Source organism: Gopherus flavomarginatus, chromosome 3, assembly GCF_025201925.1.
Source record: "Gopherus flavomarginatus isolate rGopFla2 chromosome 3, rGopFla2.mat.asm, whole genome shotgun sequence".
Lineage (NCBI taxonomy): Eukaryota > Metazoa > Chordata > Testudines > Testudinidae > Gopherus > Gopherus flavomarginatus.
Window position 1 is genome coordinate 149,873,952 of NC_066619.1, and position 22,871 is coordinate 149,896,822.

General features: G+C 45.5%; 1 protein-coding gene across 2 annotated transcripts in view; it reads right to left on the bottom strand.

Annotated features, from left to right (window-relative positions):
- Positions 1–3,197: 3,197 nt before the first annotated feature.
- Positions 3,198–22,871, bottom strand: part of CENPC (centromere protein C) — a 75,585-nt gene continuing 55,911 nt past the window's right edge. Inside the window, exon 19 of one of the 2 annotated variants that reach the window (XM_050944987.1) lies at positions 3,198–3,464. In XM_050944987.1, the coding sequence (XP_050800944.1) occupies positions 3,422–3,464 (43 nt within the window). In that variant the 3' untranslated portion in view covers positions 3,198–3,421. The remainder of the gene's footprint in view (positions 3,465–22,871) is intronic. The other variant, XR_007773287.1, reaches the window with a different exon arrangement.

Below are 22,871 nucleotides of genomic sequence, written 5' to 3' on the forward strand. Positions count from 1 at the left end.
AGTGCCTTGATTTTGCTGAGTGATCAGTGTTATTTTAGTTATTGTTTTTAATAAAATGCTATTTAGGAAAGTTGGATCTGCTTGTATGCCCACTGTATTATGACAAGAATATCTGCTTCCAGTAACTAAGCACACACAGCACTAATGTAGAATGATCATAAAATGCACTGAGTTACAGCATTAGAGTTGTGAGAACATACGTCTTTGCAAAGGTTAATCCTCAATGGTATCTAAAAGGGAGGGAGGGGAGATGAAATCAAATGCAGAAAGATGCTAGACAGGGGATGAGTCAGACCAAGGTTATAATATTCTGTTAAGGCAGCTGATCCATATCTGAGATGGATGTCTGAAAAAAATGTGAGAAGTACAGGAGATCAGCATGCACAATACTGGATCACAAGATCAATTTTGTTGGACTGGAGTCGTACTGTGAGATTTATGACTGGATCTAATCAGCACAGGAAATGCATGTTCAGATTTTTCAGATCATAGCAGAGAGCAGAGACCTGCATATGAGATCTTGTAGTAGATCATCCTCCTACAGTGCAGGACTGTTCCCTGGAGTATATTCCCCAGTGCTTTGAACAAGCCTTGATAATTAGACACTAGATAACGGACAACATTTTCAAACATGCCTATATGACATTCCATTTTCAGATATGATTTAGGGGTTGTCTTCAGGGTAGTGTCAGTTTGAGCTATAATTCAAATTTTGCCCTTAACCTGACTCCCTTTCACACAGAGAAGTATCTAGCTCATGTTAAGTGGTGCTTTAAGCTCAAGCTAGCTATCTCATCCAAGGGGATTCAGCAGGGAAGGGATGGAGCTCCAATGCTGCTGAAGCTTGAGCTAGTAATGCAGTGTGGATGTTATAATTCACCAGCTGCTAATCCAATCACTGTGTCGTTCCACAGTTGTTTTGCAGTGTAGTTACTGACTCCCCTATCACTTGAGCTTGGCTAGATCCAGTGGAGTAACTTGAGTGCACTAACTGAACTACTACGGTGAATTGCAATGTGATTTAGGGAGACAAGGTGGGTGAGGTAATATCTTTTATTGGTTTCCCTGACCTGAAAAAGATCTCTGTGTAAGCGTGAAAGTTTGTCTCTCTCACCAACAGAAACTGATCCAATAAAATACATTACACTTCCCCTACCTTGTCTCTCTAACATCCTGGGACTAACAGGGCTACAACAACATTGCATACAAGTGGACTTAGGCTAATTTTGGAACTGGGAATTAAACGCTTTTGAAAATGCTACGCTATGGGAGTAAGTTAACTCCTTAGTGAATGGACTGATTTATTGTGATTTCATTTAGTCAGCTTTGAAAACACCATCACCTATCCTTATTTTACTTTCCATAATTCCTTGGTTTTTAATTCTATTTTGATCAAAAAACATTGGAATTCTTGATTCTGTATGTTGGATAAACAACCCAAAATTCAGCAAATTCATCAGAACACAGTACTTGTAACTGGTCTATTAAAATTACTTCAGCTCATGGGTGCTGTATTTTTTCACAGGAGGAAATCACTCCAGCTCTTTCTCCAATTTTCTATAAGGTGTATACTTACTTTAAGCAAGGAGTCAATTCTCCACCTGTGGGAGAGATCGACAGCACAAAGCTAGGCTTTAAGAAATAAAGCACATCCTTAAGTAGGCGTGATTCTTCACCACTGGCAATTACTTCAGTGGGTGTGAGATCAGGATCTAACAGCACTGGAACAGTCTTAGCCAGAATTATGCATTGAGATTATAGCTGGCAGGATGCCAACATGGATTTCCTGTGCAGTGTGAATGGGGGTGATCTGAGTACTAAACTAGTTAGAAAACTGCCACAGGCCAGATTCCCACAAGCTTCTCTACATCAGTTTTATAGAGTGGTGTGTAGCAGAGATCACCCTGCTCAAGGAAACTTTCCTCTCTTTTCCCCCCATTCCAAAAGCTCTAAGGTTTCTCTCTCTCTCCCCCAACCCCCACAGTACATCTACATTGCAATCCTGGGCGGTGACTGCAGCTCGCACAGACATACCGTCGCTAACTTGGATTAAGCTAGAGCAAGTACCAAAGCAGTGAAGCTGCGGCAGTACGGGCTTCAGCACAGGCTGTACAAGCCCACCCAGAACCCTATGTAATTATTTCGGTGACTAGTATGCACTGAATGCTGCTGTGGTACCTGAGCTCGCGCAATAAAAGCTAACTCAGGTATAGCCACACGAGCTGCAATCACATTCCTGACTGCAGTGTACATACCCCTAGTTCATCAGTGCTGCTCCAGACTCCCAGCTCCAAACACTTGACAACACTGCCGCAGCCAAGAGCACCTTCTTCTTATAAACTAAGAACTGTAAGGATGTTTTGTTTAAAAAACACAACAGTATTCAGTTTACCTGAATCCAATTCCTATTTTAAATGGCTCTGGGGAGACCTACTTTTATGACCTATAGTAAAGAGTTCTGAGAAGCTGAGCTTCTTGCTGTGGTATTAATAACAGATCTATGCAGATTGATATTCCTGGGAGATAAAAGGAAAGGAAAAATATTAAAAACTGATGCTTCTGGCAAATGAAAAACTAATGGATCATATTTTCCTGAGGGGATGGGAGGTGCTTTCATTTTATTTCACTCTGATAACTGTCGGAGATCTGCCATAGTGGGTAATGCTCAGAGATCACTGTCTCCAGCTAACAGAGAACATCTTGAAAACAATGGATGCTGAAGGAGATGCAAGTGACCTGTCAGATATTTCAAGATGAGAATAGCGAATGCACAGGATTATGCAGCAGGCGCTAACTAAATTTGTAACCCAGCTCAGCAATGGGAAGAATCCTATGAAGCTCACCTTTCTGTGTGGGACTCTGGGCTGCTTGTAACACACAAGACCACCTGGATTACAATGGCAATTCAGCTCAAAACTAAAAACCGCAACAATTAGGGGCAGGATTTGCAAAAGCCCTCTCACTGAAGTCAACAATCAAACTCCCTTTGGCTTCAATGGGAGCAGATAGACCAGTGATGAGCACTTTTGATGAAACCACTGAAAAGTTTCACTGGTATAGCTCATATTTTAATGAATGTTACAAGTGAGACACTGCCTGTTGTCATACAAATATCTGGATTTTTCTGAAGAAACCCCACACAGTGCCAGAAAACACATTCTTAAATGTGCTATAAAAGAGTGAAGAATTTAATGCTCTGATTTACACTATTTACTTTATTGATACAAAACCAGAAATGACTTGTGTGACCACAAATGGTTACATAAATTTACAACTTACAGCTGACAAAGAGATCTGTTTCAATGTCCATGAAACAATATATTCCCAGACCCGAAGAGAATTCCACTTGAAAAGTAATTATGGACTTCTTTAGAATCCCCCAATATCCAACGTTAAGATGATCTCCAATTTACTGGACAGGCTATGGTGAAGAGGACTCATTTAACGAATGTTCTATAATTGGCCTGAAATACAAAAGAGGATGGAAGTTAGTTTATTCAAACTAGCAGATGAATCTTACAGCAAAAATGTACTGCTCACCCACTTGCCCATACCATGACCTAAAAACAGCCAGTGGACAGTAAGGCAAATTTTATTCATAACAGCAAGGAAATATATTGTCCAGATCAGGGGTCAGCAACCTTTCAGAAGTGGTGTGCCAAGTCTTCATTTATTCACTCTAATTTAAGGTTTCGAGTGCCAGAAATATATTTGAATGTTTTTAGAAGGTGTCTTTCTATAAGTCTATATTATATAACTAAACTATTGTTGTATGTAAAGCAAATAAGGTTTTTCAAATGTTTAAGAAGCTTCATTTAAAATTAAAATGCAGAGCCCCCTGGACTGGTGGCCAGGACCTAGGTAGTGTGAGTGCCACTGAATATCAGTTTGTGTGCCACCTTCGGCATGCGTGCCATAGGTTGCCTACCCCGGATCCAGATACAACAGTGATTTTCACAAAAAGCAACAACCTCATTTACACTAAAAAAGCAGATTAGCCTCTACCAGATTAATGAAATCTGTTAAACCTATTCGATTTGACAGCTCCAAGATTTTATGGTTCCCTCAACCACTATGCCAGTTGTCAGTACAAAATCACTCCTTGCTATGATATTGCATTTTATCTATAAATGTTATTCATTTTATGCTTTATTTTGTGGATTATTGTGACTATATATTTTGTTTAGTCACAATAAAAATTATTTGAAATGCAGAAATTACTGTTAGAACTTTTAGTACACATTTTAATGCACACAGTATTCACTCTAGATGCACCATGTTATGTGGGAGTTGCAATGGGGCGCTGAATTTTCAAACTGCTCTAAAATCCACATATATAATCAGACTGAAAACTGCTACACTAGTTCTAGGCCTGGGGTAGAGTTTGTGGAGCAAGTCTGGAGGCATTTAATGAAAGCATTCCTAATATAAAAGGACTTATTTAACATTTTAATTTTCTGCTACTGCTTTTTCGCACGGAGATCAGGGGAGGGATTTACAGGCATTAGCCATAAAACATTTAATTGAACTTCTCCTGCTGAGACCTTGAGTCCAGGACCAAGAACCAGCACCAAAATATAACAACCTAAAATGTATTAGATTTTCTTTTTAGTTCTGCAAAGTTGCACTGGGTTTCTATGGGATACGAATGAGCTCTGTTCACCACCATGGTTTCATACGCCTACTGTAGCAAGAGGCAACTTACATTTAGCCGGCTTTGCAAACGGGAGTTGCAGAGTCACTTCTAAAGCAGCTGGGATTAGAATCCAGGACTCTCATATGAAAGACCCAAGACACTTCAAAAAATTATGGCTGAATGTGCCAGAGCTGAATTACCCTATAGCAATAGTTAGAGGATGAGAGTCTGTGTATTAAAGAATTCAGGATGTTCAAGAAATTAAATATGGCCCATGTCCCTGTGGCTGAAACAATGGAGTGAGTGGAGGACAGAGGATTCTGTTCAATGGCCTACTCCAGACTTCATTTGTGATGTCAGGAAGTCACCTGAACCAGAATATTTAAGAGGTGGTAGAAATCTCCCTCTGGGATCTGTATGGAAAACACCACTCCGCACCCCATGAGAGGCAGGAAAGACGGTCTTGTGTTTAACACACTGGACTGGGACTCAGGACTTTTCAATTCAGTTCCTGGCTTAGCTTTAGTCAATTCACAGTCTCAGTGCCTCAGTGTCCAAACCAGAAGGCTATTTTGGCTCTTCAGGGGACTGATCGTTTTGGCTGATTTGGTACAAGGAGCCTTCCAAAGCTGTACAGAGATTCTACATTGGGAATCACCCCCTACTCTAAGTGAGGAACACTCTTTAGAGGTCCTGGAGGGCACCAGGAAGACATAGGATGGACTCTGCAGGTCTGGGGACCAGTGCTGTGCTTGGTCTAACATTTTTAGATTAGCAGTGGTTATTAGGATCTGTCTTTTGATGAAATGGTGGCACTTAAAGACTCATTGTCTTTGCAAGCTCTCCTCAGCATGGGCGCCGTTTAAAGCTGATTCTGCAACCTCTAAAATCCATAGAGGTCTGGCTAACTGTCCCCTTTCCCTCCCCTTCAGTAATGCATTTCACTTCCAATTCCCCTTCCCACAAATTCCTCCCTCCAGGCACAGCCTCCTCACATGCCCTCCTGAAGTTCACTGTTACCAGCAGGAACAGACTTACTAATTGTGACAGGTGGAGAAGAGACTCAGGACTTCCATTTCCTCTAGAAACAGGGAAGGGGGGAGCCATACAGCCCTGTCTCTCTATCAGGAAACCCCCGAGGTATGCAGCTGCACAGTTCCCAATGAGAAGGGATTCCAGGGCTCCTCTCTTCTGCCACTAGTGGGGAAAGGGGAGTGCAGACGACCCACCCCCAGCTCAACTGGGAGGTGAAGTAGGCACGGCACAGCTCCTCTCCCTCCCAGTGTTGTATCCAGCTTGTAACTGGACTCCTTGCAGTTCCTCCACCACTAGCTTCCTTTCTCCTGTTGGTCACTCAACCCCACCAGATGGGCATGGAGAGGTCAGGAGGAGAGGAGGTGATGACAGATGGAGAACTAGAGAAGCACCTTCTCCTCCGCAGTCATGCCCTCCCTCACTACCTCTGCTTTCTGGAGGGGCAGAGGGAGGGTGTAAATTCGCTTGCTAAAATGCTTGTTGACATGGAGTTACAATTGCAGGGACAAAACAGGGCCCTGTGCTCTTCCACAATGTCAGAGTTTGAGTCCCAGAACTCAAACAACCTAGAAAAGCTGCAAGGCAATGCAGACTTAAGGTGACACAACACAATCACATAATTTAACTCATAGGAATACAAAGAGAAATTGGGAAGGTCACAGTACGTTACTGTCCCTGCACACAACCCCAAACCAAGACAATTATTCATAGTCCAACTGATCCTCAAAGTGCTCTGCGCATCAACAATCTGAGAAGTATTTGCTGCTTATTGGCAGAGAAAACACAAATGGACAAAAGATGCTAAGGGAAACATAAGATGCTGTGACCTTCCTAAGGACACCTCAGGACAGGGACCACAGGGGTCAGAGCTAAGGTTGTGTGAGAACTGTCACCTTGGTACTGCATTTCTTGATTTTTCTAAGGTTTGTGTTCTGATTTTATAATGTTAACACTGTTGGTAGGCATAGGTAGAGAGACCATATCTTTGCATTCTCTTGTTTCGAACATGATGTTCTGGAAAGGCACAATTTATTCAAATTCTGCATATGAATATTTATAATAAACAAACTGCATATTCACTTGATTCTATTACTTAGAAAAATACTCTAAAAATATATTGTATCTAGATATGTCAGAATGACAGTCTTTGGAGAGGGGTTTTTTTTAACCCAAAAAATGCCTGTATATGATTTAGGAGCTGGCCTGTGCCCAAATCCCACAAATTTCTGCACAAGCTTAACTTTGTACAAGTGAAGAAGTTTAATGCCGTCAATGGAACTATTTATGTATGTAATACTAAGCATATATTGAAGTGTCTGTAGGACGAGGGCCCCTAGTTTGTTGTTGTAAGACAGAATATAACAAATTACAAATTAGACTAAGCAAATCCAAGAGATTTAAAATCAAGTTTGGCACTTTGTTGTACACTTACTTAAAATACAGAAAGGTAATGACACTGAGGCAATAATTCTGATCCTGCCCCGCAAAGTGGATAAATTACAAAACCAGAATTGGATTGTTTTGAGGAAAACTGAGGTGCAAACTGTATTATTTTCTTCATTATCTGTCAGGTTCAGAAAGCAAAACAGGTTCTTCATTTTGTACCTGGAGAGTGTGGTTAGTCTGGCCATTCAATGACCAAGTCATTTTACAGAAGCAGAAGACAAAATTAATGAGAGTAAAATGACATCTAGCCTAGACTGTGATTGGATGAGACTTATCCACCTACACTTTTCATTTGGTTTATTTGGTTTAACCAGGACAAATCAGACTAGATCACAATGGTCCATTCCTGGCCTTGGAATCTATGAGCTCTAAGGAGATCCTGAGCCAAAAAAACAAAAAAGGAACAAACAGTAAAACATAAAAGTAAATATTAAACATGATCAAAACTTATTTAGCCCTTAAAATATACTGAGCCTCATTCATAAGTTAAAATATTTGTTCAGCTATGACAGATGGGTATTAACTTATTCCTACAACAGTCACTGTGCCTTAGCTATGAATTTTCATAAAAGTGTACAACAAATTCTAGTTACTCAAAAAGCAAGTGTTTGCATTTACCAATATTAGTCAAAGCAGCTTGTCACGGAGTGTGGGGAGTCCGGCCCTGCACCCCTCTTCCTGGGACCCACAGTGACTCTCAGCCAGCCAGTAAAACAGAAGGTTTATTGGACAACAGGAACACCGGTTACAGCAGAGCTTGCAGGCACAGTCAGGACCCCTCCACCGAGTCCTTCTGGGCTTTCAGGGTGCTTGGATCCTAGCTAGGATACCCTGAATTCCGCCCACACAGCCCCAAGCCCAAACTCAAACTGCTTCCCTCCTGCCACTCCCTTCCTTTGTTCCCCTTCCCGGGCAAAGGTGTTTGACCTTTCCCCTCCCTTACCTAGCTCAGGTTACAGGCCCTGGCATTGTCCATCCCCTAAAGTCCTCCCCTGCTCTCCCACTCCCCACACAGACAGTCCCTACTGCATCACATCTCTCCCCCCTTCGAGACTGAACTGAGCGGGGTCACTCTGCCCAGTGACCTGGGGAAGTTCAGGGCCCCCTCTCCGGGACAACGCATCCGCTGTCAGGTTGGCACTTCCTTTCACATGGACCACGTCCATGTCATAGTCCTGCAGGAGCAGGCTCCACCTCAGGAGCTTGGCGTTGGCTCCTTTCATCTGGTGCAGCCAGGTCAGGGGAGAGTGGTCGGTGTACACGGTGAAGTGTCGCCCAAAGAGATATGGCTCTAGTTTCTTAAGGGCCCACACCATGGCCAGGCATTCCTTCTCGATGGCTGCGTAGCTTTGTTCCCGGGGTAGCAGCTTCTTACTCAGGTACACGATGGGGTGTCTCTCCCCCTTTTCATCCTCCTGCATTAACACTGCCCCCAGTCCCGTGTCTGAGGCATCAGTGAACACCATAAAGGGTTTGTCAAAATCTGGGTTTGCCAGAACTGGGCCACTAACCAGAGCCTCCTTCAGCGCCCGGAAAGCCTCCTGGCACTGCTCAGTCCAGATCACCTTGTCTGGCTTCCCCTTTTTGCATAGTTCAGTGATGGGGCCGGCTATGGCACTAAAGTGGGGCACGAACCTTCGATAGTACCCCGCCATCCCAATAAAGGCCTGTACCTGCTTTTTGGTTTGGGGAGCAGGCCAGTCTCTGATCACCTCCACCTTGGCTGGTTCCGGCTTCAGGCAGCCGCTCCCCACCCGATGGCCCAGGTAAGATACTTCGGCCATCCCCACCTTGCACTTCTCAGCCTTTACGGTTAACCCAGCCTTTCGGAGTCGGTCTAGGACTTGTTTAACCTGGGACATGTGGTCCTCCCAGGTCTGGCTGAAGATGCAGATGTCGTCAATATACGCCACGGCAAAACTCTCCATCCCCCTCAGTAGCTGATCCACCAGGCGCTGGAAGGTGGCTGGCGCTCCCTTGAGGCCGAAGGGCAGGGTCAGAAACTCATAGAGCCCCAGAGGGGTGATAAAGGCCGATTTCAGCCTGGCATCTGCGTCCAGCGGCACTTGCCAGTAGCCTTTGGTAAGATCCATAGTGGTGAGGTACCGAGCACCTCCTAGCTTGTCTAGGAGCTCGTCAGGCCTGGGCATAGGGTAGGCATCAGATACGGTGATGGCATTGAGCTTTCGATAGTCCACACAGAACCGGATTGACCCATCCTTCTTGGGGACTAGCACCACTGGCGAGGCCCAAGGGCTGGAAGACGGCTGGATCACCCCCAAAGCCAGCATGTCCCTGACCTCTCTTTCAAGATCCTGGGCAGTTTTACCAGTGACCCGAAAAGGGGAGCATCTTATAGGGGGATGTGACCCAGTCTCCACCCGGTGGACAGTCAAATTAGTGCGTCCAGGCTGGTTGGAAAACAGCTGTCGGTACAGATGCAGCACCCCTCTGATCTCAGCGTGCTGGCCCGGGGTCAGTTGCTCAGAGAGGGGAATCGCCTCCAGGGGGGAACCAGCTTTTGTCCCAGGGAATAGATCCACTAAGGGGTCATCTCCCTGCCCCTCCCAATGTCCACACACGGCCAACACCACATTCCCCCTGTCATAGTATGGTTTCATCATGTTCACATGGTACACCCGACGGTGATGTGCCCGGTTTGACAGCTCCACCACATAGTTTACCTCATTCAGTTGCTTGATAACCTTGAAGGGCCCTTCCCAGGCGGCCTGGAGTTTGTTTCTCCTCACGGGGATAAGAACCATCACCTGATCCCCGGTGGCGAAGGTACGGGCTCGTGCTGTGCGGTCATACCAGACCTTCTGCCTCCTCTGGGCTCGGGCCAGATTCTCCCTGGCCAGGCCCATGAGCTCGGCCAGTCTTTCCCGGAAGGTCAGGACATACTCCACCACTGACTCTCCCTCGGGAGCGGCCTTCCCCTCCCATTCGTCCCTCATCAGGTCTAGGGGACCCCTCACCTGACTTCCATACAACAGTTCGAAAGGTGAAAACCCAGTAGATTCCTGGGGTACCTCCCTGTACGCAAACAGCAGGTGAGGTAAGTACTTGTCCCAATCTTGCGGATGCTGGTTCATAAATGTTTTTAGCATCATCTTCAGCGTCCCGTTGAACCTTTCTACCAGCCCGTTGGACTGGGGGTGATACGCTGAGGCCCAGTTGTGCTGGACCCCACATTTCTGCCATAAGGACCGGAGCAGGGCCGACATGAAGTTGGACCCCTGGTCTGTTAAGACCTCCTTGGGGAACCCCACCCGGCTGAAAATTGTCAGCAGCGCATCTGCCACTGTGTCTGCTTCGATAGAGGACAAGGCCACCGCCTCGGGGTAGCGAGTGGCAAAATCCACGACCACCAGGATGTATTTCTTCCCTGACCGGGTCGTCTTGCTGAGAGGTCCCACTATGTCCATGGCTACCTTCTGGAAAGGTTCTTCTATGATGGGTAAAGGCCTCAAAGCCGCTTTCCCCTTGTCCCGGGCCTTCCCCACCCTCTGGCAGGGATCACAGGATTGGCAGTACTGTCGGACATGGGTAAAGACCCCAGGCCAGTAAAAGTTCTGTAGCAGCCTCTGCCTGGTGCGCCGGATTCCCTGGTGCCCTGCGAGAGGGATGTCATGGGCCAGGTACAACAGCTTGTGACGGAACTTCTGGGGAACCACCAGCTGCCTCCTGATCCCCCATGGCTCTACTTCCCCTGGGGGAGCCCATTCTCGGTACAGGAACCCCTTCTCCCACAGGAACCTCTCCTTGCAACCTCTCCTCATGGTCTGTACCGCACAAGGTCAGCCCGGTCCCTGTGCTTCCGCAAGGAGGGATCTTTCTGCAACTCGGCCTGGAACTCAGCAGCTGGGACAGGAATGGGGACCGGCTCTCTCTTGCTGGCTGGGTCTGAGGCCGCAGCCTCTCTGCACCGTGCCCCTGGGCGTTCCCCGCTCCCTGAGTTAGGGGCCTGCACCTCAGGTCGAGTACCTTCCCCGTTGTCGGGGAGCAGTGCCATTTGCCGACTCTGACTACGAGTCACGACCAGGGCACTCTGGGTGTTACTAGGCCAGTCCTCAAGGTCCCCTCCCATTAACACGTCAGTGGGCAAATATTGGTGTACCCCCACATCCTTGGGGCCCTCCTTGGCCCCCCATTTCAGGTGTACCCTTGCCACGGGTACCTTGAATGGGGTCCCGCCCACGCCCATCAGGGTCAGGTAGGTGTCGGGCACCATCCGATCTGAGGCCACCACCTCGGGCCGGGCCAGCGTCACCTCTGCGCCCGTGTCCCAGTACCCAGTGACCTTCCTCCCATCCACTTCCAGGGAAACAATGCACTCTTTCCGGAGGGGCAGCCCCGCGCCCACCCGGTAAACCAAAAACCCGGAACCGGGAGCATCAACAGGTGGTATGTTGCCAACCCCCCTTTCCTGGGAACGTAGCCCCTCCTCCGATTGGGTTTTTACCCAGTCCACCCTCTGCGGGTTGGGTCTGCTTGGTCTGTCCCTGAGCTTGGGGCACTGGGCCCGTATGTGACCTCGTTGGCCACAGCGATAGCAGCCCATATCTCGTGGGTCCCCTTGAGTGGGTCGGAGGGACCTGCCGCTGGATGTTCCCCTTTTGGGGGGGTTCTCCATAGGCCCCCTTTGGGAGGTCCCATGATGACTCTCTCTCTGCGTTGAGGCAGGCCTGCTCCTTCGAGACTCCTCCCTGCCATCCCCTGCCCGACTGTCCACAAATTGGTTGGCCAGCTGGCCTGCATGCTGCGGGTTCTCCGGCTTCTGGTCCATCAACCACAGCCTCAGGTCGGACGGGCACTGCTCGTACAGGTGCTCCAGTATAAATAGGTCAAGCAGGTCCTCTTTAGTTTGGGCCCCAGCTGCCCACTTGCGAGCATACCCCTGCGCCCGGTTGACCAGTTGTAGGTATGTAACCTCACGGGTTTTACGCTGGCTCCGGAACTTTTTCCGGTACATCTCAGGAGTCAGCCCAAACTCGCGGAGCAGGGCCTGTTTGAACAGTTCGTAGTCCCCTGCCTCCGCCCCTTTCAGTCGGCTGTACACCTCCACGGCTGTGGAGTCCAGTAAGGGGGTGAGAACTGCAATCCTGTCTGCAGGGTCAACCCTGTGCAGCTCGCAGGCATTCTCAAAAGCCGTCAGGAAGGTATCTATGTCCTCCCCCTCCTTACGCCGGGGCAGCAAGTGCTTATCAAAGCTCTTTGTAGGCTTGGGTCCCCCCTCACTCACCGCAGCCAGGGCCTCACTTCTCCTCAGCCGGGCCAGGTCCAGCTCATGTTTACGCTGTTTCTCCTTCTCCTCCCACTCACGCTGGCGCTGGTTCTCCTCATGTTCACGCTGTTTCGCCTTCTCCTCCAGCTCATGTTCACGTTGTTTCGCCTTCTCCTCCAGCTCTCGCCTCTTTAACTCGAGCTCCTCCCGTCTCAGCTCCCTTTCATATTCCAGCCGCATCCGCTCCACGGATGCTGAGCGTTGCCGGGAGGATCCCCTGCTGGGGGGTGAGCTTCGCCGTGGGGCTCCCCTGCTGGCCGGGGGTGTCACGGTGCCCTCGGTATACACTGGGCTCCTCCCCGCCCTTCCTCTACGCCTAGGAAGGGGGGGTCTCGGGAAGCCCTCGTCTGCCGGCTGACCACTCCCAGCAGGGACAGTCACTGGTGCCTGCGCTGCATCTTCTCGGCTGCTTCCCTCAGAGACAGGGCTCCGTTCATTCATGCGGTCTCCCTGCTCCAGCTGGGAAATCAGCTGGTCCTTGCTGAGCCTCCCTGGGTGCAGCCCCCTCTGCTTACACAGCTCCACCAGGTCACACTTGCGCCGCTTGGCATACATCTTCCTGCTGGCCACTCACAGGCCGGGGTGCTCGCCGCTCCCCATGGTTTCCAGGGGGACCCCTAGTGCACCAGCCCTTCGTGAGGTCACCACCTCTCTGCCAGGGTCGAGCTGCAGACTCCTCCGCCCCTGGGACCGCTCGCTGTAATCCCCCGGGGGACCCTGTTACTGCAAAGTCCTTCTCACTGGGCACACACTCCCAGGGGTTAACCACCCCTTCGTTTTACTGCTCCCCAGTCACTTACTGCAGGAAGCGCCGTCCACGGGGTGCAGTATCTCCCGCCGCTGCCACCAGTTGTCACGGAGTGTGGGGAGTCCGGCCCTGCACCCCTCTTCCTGGGACCCACAGTGACTCTCAGCCAGCCAGTAAAACAGAAGGTTTATTGGACAACAGGAACACCGGTTACAGCAGAGCTTGCAGGCACAGTCAGGACCCCTCCACCGAGTCCTTCTGGGCTTTCAGGGTGCTTGGATCCTAGCTAGGATACCCTGAATTCCGCCCACACAGCCCCAAGCCCAAACTCAAACTGCTTCCCTCCTGCCACTCCCTTCCTTTGTTCCCCTTCCCGGGCAAAGGTGTTTGACCTTTCCCCTCCCTTACCTAGCTCAGGTTACAGGCCCTGGCATCGTCCATCCCCTAAAGTCCTCCCCTGCTCTCCCACTCCCCACACAGACAGTCCCTACTGCATCACATCGCTACACTAATAATGAGGGTACATTTGCTGGGTGCAGCATGACCTCTGCAATTATCACTTAATTGTACTTTATGGGCCAGTACTGGGAGCCTCACACTTTCTTCTCAAGGTTTGTCCTTCCTTCAGCACTTTTTCCCTGCTATATAATTATATTATAAGGCTATATAATTAGTCCTATTTCATAAGCTTAATTGTAAATTTGTTTTGATTAATGAGCCCCAGAGCTGACTTGGCACTTATTGAGACATAAGAGAGGGTTCTTGGTTTATTCAATGTAGAGACGACTGCACCCTAGGGGAGTCTCCCCATCAGCAATAAAATTTCACAAATTGTGTTTGAAAACTTTTCTATATTTAATTAACTTTAATTTCTTTAAATTGCCCATTTTCTACTATAATGAAGTTGAGGTTAGCAAAAAGGAAGGATACAATGTATCAAGTTCAGGTTGTGTTGCTTTTATGGAATAATCACCAGCTGAACACTGCCTTTTGGGTTGTTGATGAAAAAACTCAGTGCTCCTACATGAGTAATATAAATAGTACTGGAAACCCAGGATAGGAATTTAAGTTACCATGGTGGCTATGTTCTGTTGAAAATGGCAAAGGAAATATTGCACTTGCACAATCAAACTGTGTTCTGCTCTTCCATTTCAATAGACAAAGTTCCATTCAATGGCATATTTGACTTTGAAGCATCTAAAGAAACTGTTTCTCTGCAATCGTACCATAACACCTTCTACCACGTTACTTAACTCTCGATGGGGTGACCAGATGTCCCAATTTCATAGGGACAGTCCGGATTTTGGGGTCTTTTTCTTATATAGGCTTCCATTACCTCCCACCCCCGTCCCGATTTTTCACACCTGCTGTCTGGTCATCCTAACTCTTGACAATGTTTGTACTTTAACAAAAAAACCACCACAACCTATTTGTGACCTTGGCCCATTCAACTGCTTCTTTCCTATCACTCCCTTTGATTTCAGGCATGTTGGTTTAGGTAGGTTCATATACTGATAGTTGATAATCCCTAAACTCTCTTCATACAACTGCAGTATTGAACAGGAGCTTTCATGTTTACAACAGTTAGAACAAGAAACCACCAACTACTGAATTCCCAAACTTTCTTTATTCAGACACCGCCTTCTTAAAAAAACTGTTGTGAAGTCAACAGAACATTCAGAGAATATACAAGCAATGGTATATGTGCCATAAAAATACTACTATAACTTGCCTCCTATTAGGCAGAAAGAACTGTGATGTTATCATATCCATTTTAATTTTTTACAGTTAAAAGTTTTCATTTCATTTGAAATTAAAATCTAATGTTTCTAGTATCAAAAGCTCTCAGATGTGTCATATTTCTGTAAATATTTCAGAGTAACATGTTCAAAATAAAAAGGAAATTGGGAATGGTTATAGTATACGGTTGTATTAAGAATATCAGAAAATACTGTGTAAATCTAAAGAAAAGTGACCAAGAATTAAGCCAAAGAGTTAAGTCAGATGTTAAGATGCCTTTCTGCGTTTTAAAGTATTTTAGAATTCCATTTAAATCATTCTAATGTTCCTTCATCTGATTCTTTCCAACTTGCAGAATCTGTATAGACCCAACATTGCATAAGGTCATGAGAGTAATGTGGAGTCTTAAAGGAGATGTATCTTCTAAATAAAAACATGAACAAGTCTCATCTAGCCTTGTAAAAACCTACTCAGAAGAAAATCTTCAACTTTATAGTAGAAATTTTGTTGTGGAGTATTTGGCAATATAAATGAGGCTCAGGCAGATCAGAGCCAACTGAAATGCTCTGCCCTCAGACCTAGCAAATGACCACCACACCAGATGAAGTGCATACACACAAGACATTTTACTCAGTGTTCTTTTACAACAAACCAACAAAGTGTCTTTGACAAGAGGCAAGTGTCTGGTTCAATGGATCAGGAACGAACAAGGACCAATCTGTGTTGCCACACTAGTCCATAAACTGGGCTGTACTTTGCTTCAGGGAGTAACAGAGACTTTCGATCCTTGATCTCTCTGCTAAGCCTACCAGAAGTATGGCAACTATGATATGGATGTGCCCAGGAAAAAGTAAAGTGATGTCACTATTTCATCTCATACCTCAAAAAGTACAACTAACAGAAAAACATTGATCTTGTTCAATACTAACCTGGCTCAGATCTGAACAAGTAACTTACTAGATAAAATGCTCTGTTTTCTATTATCTAACTAGTCATCCAACCTCACTTTTATATAGCATTATACAATAGGAATCATTATGGTCTATCAAGTAAATAAAACGACAGGTTGTGCTATTTCCTTGGATAAAGTTATTGTATCATGTAAATGATGTGCATTATACAACCCCCCTAAAATAGCTGAATACAGACGCTGAACTAAAAAATAACTGTGCTTAGAGTGCCACCTAGTGGAGCATAGCGGAAACATTTCTAGTAATAGACTAGACAAGATTTATAAATGTAGCACTACGTTTTTTAAAAAGTGTTTGATTTTCACAACTACACCTCTACCTCGATATAACGCTGTCCTTGGGAGCCAAAAAATCTCACCGCGTTATCGGTGAAACCGCGTTATATTGAACTTGCTTTGAGTCACCGGAGTGCACAGCCCCACCCTCCCGGAGCACTGCTTTACTGCATTATATCCAAATTCGTGTTATATCAGGTGGCGTTATATCAAGATAGTGGTGTACCAGTATGTTTTTCTCTTCTGCTTTTCCTTCTCCCCTAGCGAAAATTTTCCATAGACTCTATATCCTTAGAGCCAGTTTTATGTGCACTGCACTTCCTGTTTTAGGAAGTCAGACTCCCTTTTCACGGCATACTGCACGACCAAGGAAAAGCCTACTGCTCTACTATTATTAGCTGGTTTAATAACGTATTCCATTATTTATCTAAAAATGAAGTCTGTCCAAAGAACATTAAATTAAGTCTGTGGGCAGAACAAGAAGGTACAGATGTCCACTGAAGAGGCAAGGCACCTATTAGGAGATATCTGCACACCTTCTCCAAACTCTACACACTAGACATAGCAGCTTTGGCTGGGGCTGCATTTGAATATAACAGCTAGCACCAGGATCATAAGCAGGCACTGCTACTTAAACAAATAAAAACCAGACCTTCTGAGATCTAACTTAGCTCAGATTTTTTTCTTTACAAGCTTAAATGCCTTTGTTGCTTGTATTATCTCAAGCACATTTGGGCTTTCTTGTTATGGAAGCTACTGGAAAGAAGTTACAAACTTCTCCACTCCAAACCCCCTCTTTCAAAGGAATGATATTGTTGGAACATTCAAGCACTTTTGCAGATAGCTTTGAAGTTAGTTAGCAGCTGATGAACCAAATACAAAGTACTGTGAGCCAACTCATCTTCACTATTTTCATGTGTGCCAGAAGTTTACCATAACAATCACTACCAAGACTTTTTAGGAAGTGATTCACAGGTAGTGGATCACCAAACAGCTTTTAAATCCTATTCAGCTTTTTCTCCTTCCTCCTTTTCCTGTGCAATGGCAGAGGTAATTCAGAGAAGAGAGCCTATTCTAATAGTTGTGGTTTATCCTCATCTTAGGCCATAATGAAATTTGACTAGCCTGGGAGGCTAACGTTATCCACACCATCTGCTGTCTAGACACTTGGCTTCAGGAGTACACTGTAAGTTCATGATTTTCCCAGAGTTCCTCATTACTATACAGGAATTCATGGAGCATAGCAGAGGTAAACATTAACAATTCTAATGCGGCTGGCAGTTGCCATACTATCAAGGTAAAAGGTGTAAGGTAAAATAAAATACCCACATATTCAGAACTAACCATAAACTCATTCTGTAGTCTTCATATATATCTAAATGCATAGGATGAACTGGGGACATTGACAACCAGTCCAGCAGTTCAACTATCTTTGGTTTATTTAAGATGACAGCACATTCTCTGAAGGGCAGGCAGCAAGGCTACTGTCATAAACAGATAAGTAAGAGTTAATAGAACAGAAGTACTTCATATCTCTTTTGCCTGTAAAGGGTTAACAAGATCAGTGAGCCTGGCTGTCACCTGACAAGAGGACCAATCAGGGGACAGGATACTTTCAAATCTTGAGGGAGGGAAGTTGTGTGTGTGCTGTTAGTTTTTGGTTGTTGTTCACTCAGGGGGCTCAGAGGGACCAGACGTGCAACCAGGTTTCTCTCCAATCTCTCCGATACAGGCTCTCATAAGTTCAGAATAGTGAGTACTAGGTAGATAAAGCGACTAGGCTTATGTTTGTTTTCTTTATTTGCAAATGTGTATTTGGCTGGGAGGAGTTCAAATGTGTATTTGGCTGGAAGGAGTTCAAATTTGTATTTTGCTGAAAGGATTTTAATTTGTACTTGTATACTTAGGCTGGGAGGGTATTCCCAGTGTCTATAGCTGAAAGACCCTGTAACATATTCCATCTTAAATTTACTAAGATAATTTTTACTGTTTTTTCTTTCTTTAATTAAAAGCTTTTCTTGTTTAAGAACCTGATTGTTTTTTTTTCATTCTGGTGAGACCCCAGGGGACTGGGTCTGGATCCACCAGGGAATTCGTGGGGAGAAAGGAGGGAAGGGGGACAGAAAGGTTAATTTTCTCTCTGTATTAGGATTACTTTCTCTCTCAGGGAGAGTCTGGGAGAGGGAGAGAGAAGGAGGGGGGAAGGTGAATTTTCCTCTCTGTTTCAAGATTCAAGGAGTTTGAATCACCGTGATCTTCCAGGGTAACCCAGGGACGGGAAGCCTGGGAGAGGCAACGGTGAGGGAAAGGGTTTACTTTCCTTGTGTTAAGATCCAGAGGGACTGGGTCTTGGGGGTCCCCGGGCAAGGTTTTGGGGGGACCAGAGTGTACCAGGCACTGGAATTCCTGGTTGGTGGCAGCGCTACAAGTACTAAGCTGGTAATTGATCTTAGAGGAATTCATGCTGGTACCCCATCTTTTGGACGCTAAGGTTCAGAGTGGGGAATTATACCATGACAGCTACACATTTAAATAGAGATTATTTTGAGAACCTTGCTTGGCATCAGGTTAATAAATATTCTACATTCTACAAAGTATTTTATCTGAAGATCTCAAAACGCTTTTCAGATATTAAACTTCACAATACTCCTGTGAGGTAGTTAAGTATTTAACCCATTGTATAAGTGAGAAAGCTGATATGCTGGCAGTGGGTAGGAAGGGGGAGGAGAAGAGTGATTTGCCCAAGGTTTCACAGCAAGAAAATGATAGAGGCAGGAATAAAAACCTGGAGCCCTGATTCCCAGTTCTCTTCTCAAGACACTAAAAAATATCCCCCCGTATACTTGGGAAATAGTTCTGGTGCTGAAAACACGTAAGTCTCTCCTCAAAACATTGCTGACATTTCATACTGCCCTTGTCAAACAGGGTGATGTGCCTATGGAAAAGATCAGATATCCAGAGTGTGAAACAGGGACGTCCACAATACTTTGGAAGCCAACTGTATTAATAAAAACATATATTCAAAAAAATATACAGCACATTCGGACACAAAGCTTAATATTGCACAGGAAGTGATATGCCCTAGTTATGGCTCAAAGAAAATATTCCAGCTACTTGAATGGCAAGAAGTATGGTCAAAGAACTAGTGAAATCATTATTTTTGATTGAAAATCATGGGACCATTGAACACGCTCCAACATCTGACCCAAGACAGAGTTCCAAACCTATGGAACTCATTACCAGATAAGAATGACTGCTAACCTCGCAGCATTCAGAAGCAAATGCAAAATCCACCTTTCTATTCAAGCTTTCATGCAATATTATCTTAAATCATACCACTATTCTACGATAAAAGCCAAGACTGCCCTCCTATCAACAAGAAAGGAAGAGACATGTCATTTGTAGTCTTTGGAGATGCTCCAACAACACTGATGAGCATTAGCATAGGGGAGGAGAGATTTATTTTACTTTAAAAACAGACTGATTTTTGTGGTTAAAGTGTGTTTTTTAGTAAGGCTGCTGAACTATTCTAATTTATGTGCTTTAAATGCAGGCTGTTCCCTTACCATGCCTTCTGCTTTGTCAAAGCGAGTCTCTGCGCCAGTCCTAAACCAGGCACATCTCTTCCTTCCTAAGCATCTGTCTTTGCTTTCAACACCACTCTTTCCCTGGGTTCAGCTCTAGCCCCTCAGGGGCTCTGCTCAGTCTCTCTGTCCTCTCATTCTTCACCCCTTGCCTCAGCCTGCCCTAGTTCTCCTTCCCAGGGCCTCTTCCTATGCTCCCTCAGACTTACTGGCTGCTCTCCCACGCCTTTATAGAGTACTGACTCTCATGGATGTTCTCCCTGGAATTCCTCCCTGCCTGTCTCTCCCACAGGCTGGTCTCAGTCCCCACCCCAAGCAGGCCTGGTTTAGTCACATGACCCACCTGTGACCTGACTTCACACTTTTCTGCCACACAGAGAGGCAAGTCAAGTGTGGTACAGGTGCAGCTGAGCCCCAACACTCAAAGGACCAGCTTGCCCTGTGACACCAGTGCAACTGTGTCTGTCCAAGTCAGCAGACAGCCTGAAATGCTAGCTCTGAGAAGCATGAATTACTCCTACCATCTCAACCACACCACCGCTGAAACAACTTACATGGTCAATACTTAACCATTTCACTACTGACTGAGGCCCACAAAAAAAGGGGGAAGGATGATCGCTTCATGACTATATGAACAGTCTACTGCAAATGGCATCCCTATTAAGGGAGTAAGTCTTGAGAGTTCATGAAGTCCAGCAGAGGCATCTCATTACAGCACCACAGGTGGGAGCAACTTAGAAAAATATGACATCCTTTTCCAATTTAATTCCTGGATGCCAAGGATCTAAAAAAAGGATGCCTCTAGAAGTAAACTGTAAAGCACAGCCGATCCTTAAAGTCACTAGAACCTTTCAGTCAAACCTGAACGCTGCTGCTTCTACAGAAATCATTCAGGGAGAGCATTACAACATCTTTCATAAGAAAGAAATGTTTTTAAACAAATGTATAGCTTGGCTAAATGATGAATAAGATGTGATAGATATGTTAACTTTCTACTACAAGTTTCTGAAACCTGTAAACTCCAAGGATTAGGTTAATTACACGTAAATGAAGTTAATGGAAAACATATACTTAATATTAGAACACTTCAGAGATGTGAAGGCTGAAGAGAAGGAAAGTAGAGCATGCCCTTTGCTTGTCTCATCAACAGAGTTGAAAGCTAGGACCTTTAGATCCACAACGTTAACTTCTTATCAGTTGAGCTAATGGAGTAGCTGGCAACAATAGCAGGCTGTTACTCTCTCTGTGGACCAACCACAAGAGGGAGACAGTGACTTACCCAACTAGTTGTTATATAGTAGAGCAGGGATTGGCAACCTTTCAGAAGTGGTGTTCTGAGTCTTCATTTATTCACTCTAATTTAAGGTTTCGCGTGCCGGTAATACATTTAAACGTTTTTAGAAGATCGCTTTCTATAAGTCTATAATATATAACTAAACTATTGTTGTATGTAACGTAAATAAGGTTTTTAAAATGTTTAAGAAGCTTCATTTAAAATTAAATTAAAATGCAGAGCCCCCTGGACCGGTGGCCTGGACCCGGGCAGTGTGAGTGCCACTGAAAATCAGTTCGTGTGCCACCTTTGGCACACCTGCTTACCCCTGTAGTAGAGGAAAGGTGGGAATCCAAACGCCTGGGTGCTATTTCTGGCTCAGAAGGGGAGTGTGTTTTAGTGATTAGAAACACAGATTTGTCACATTCATTCTGAAAATCAGCATAGCAAAGTGAAAGGGTAGAGTGTGTCACATTAGAGAGCTGCTACTTATTCCTAGCTCTGTCAGTTGTGTCCTGGTGCAACTTTTCAGTTATCCCATCCGCACAATGGAGAAAATGTTATTGACTGCCTCCTAAAGAAAGTGCACAAAATCTTACTCAATAAGGGCTGTGAAAAGCATGGGATTCCTTTACCAGTTAGCGGAACAGCTGAAATTACAACTCATGTTCCCAGCCCAGAACACTTTCCCTAGGCCAAAGCACATTCTGCAGCTGCTCTACCGCCTGTTTACTCTGTGGAGGCAGGCAGGGATTTCAGTGAGGCCTTGGAGCAAGCTCAGTGCAATTAAAATGTTCAAAGTTTCAGCTACAAGCCACTAACAAGTTCTACTGAGCATAGGCAAATGGTGGTTTTCAGAGGCTTATAATTTGGACTAATCTGGATGGACTCTCACAAGGACAGAAAAAGGTATTTCTCTGAATCATCCGCCCGTCAAATTCAAACTCCTGCTCCAAAAGCAGGTGCTGAAACCCTTCACTTCATTCTCAGAAATGGATAAAATATTTTCAGAAAGAGAATTCAATCTGAAGCAAAAAACACACATGGAAAATTTCAGCTCAAATGGTTAAACTGGCAAACTTACAAAAGTGACTGAAAGTCTATTAATGAAAAGTGTTAGGCAACTAGAAAAAAAAGCAGTTACATCTATTGCAACTGTTGTTCTTCAAAACGTGGGTGCAGACATGAATTCACTCAGATGTGTGCATGCCCACCAGGCCAGAGCCAGAGCACTTTATGTAGCAGTATCTATTGGGGCAGCATATGCACCCAGGAACTCCCCACGGTCCCTCCTGAGGCTATGTAAAGACAGCACTGCAACAAACCCCTCAATTCCTCCACACCGGAATACGTGACTGAAGACTCCAATGCAAAGGGGACGGAAGGTGGATCATTTAATACATGCCTGCACCCACATCTCTGATAACAAAAGTTATAATATAGCTAAGTGACTTTTTTCTTCTTCGAGTGGTTACAGATGTGTATTCCACTCAGATGACTCACAAGCAGTACCATCAGAAGGAGGGGCTTGGAGTCTACTTGAATAGCAACCGCTCATCCAAAGAGCGAATTGCACCTTGAAGCAGAGGTTATGGCATAGTCCTCAGTAAAGTTATGCACAGAGGACCAAGCAGCAGCCCTACATATATCCAGTATGGGAACATCCCTGAGACACATGACCAGAAGTTCTGATTATTCTCTTGGACAAACTCAGTTGGATGCCCAAAACTGCAGCCATCCTCCTTAGGAGGTCCTGGTAAGACTTAAAGTCTTCCAGAACCCAAGAAAAATGAATCTGGGATTGTAGGCTCATCCAGTGAGGAGGACGACAATGGAGGAGGTGCAAGTGGACCCTCCTGGGGCAAGTCCTGTTCCT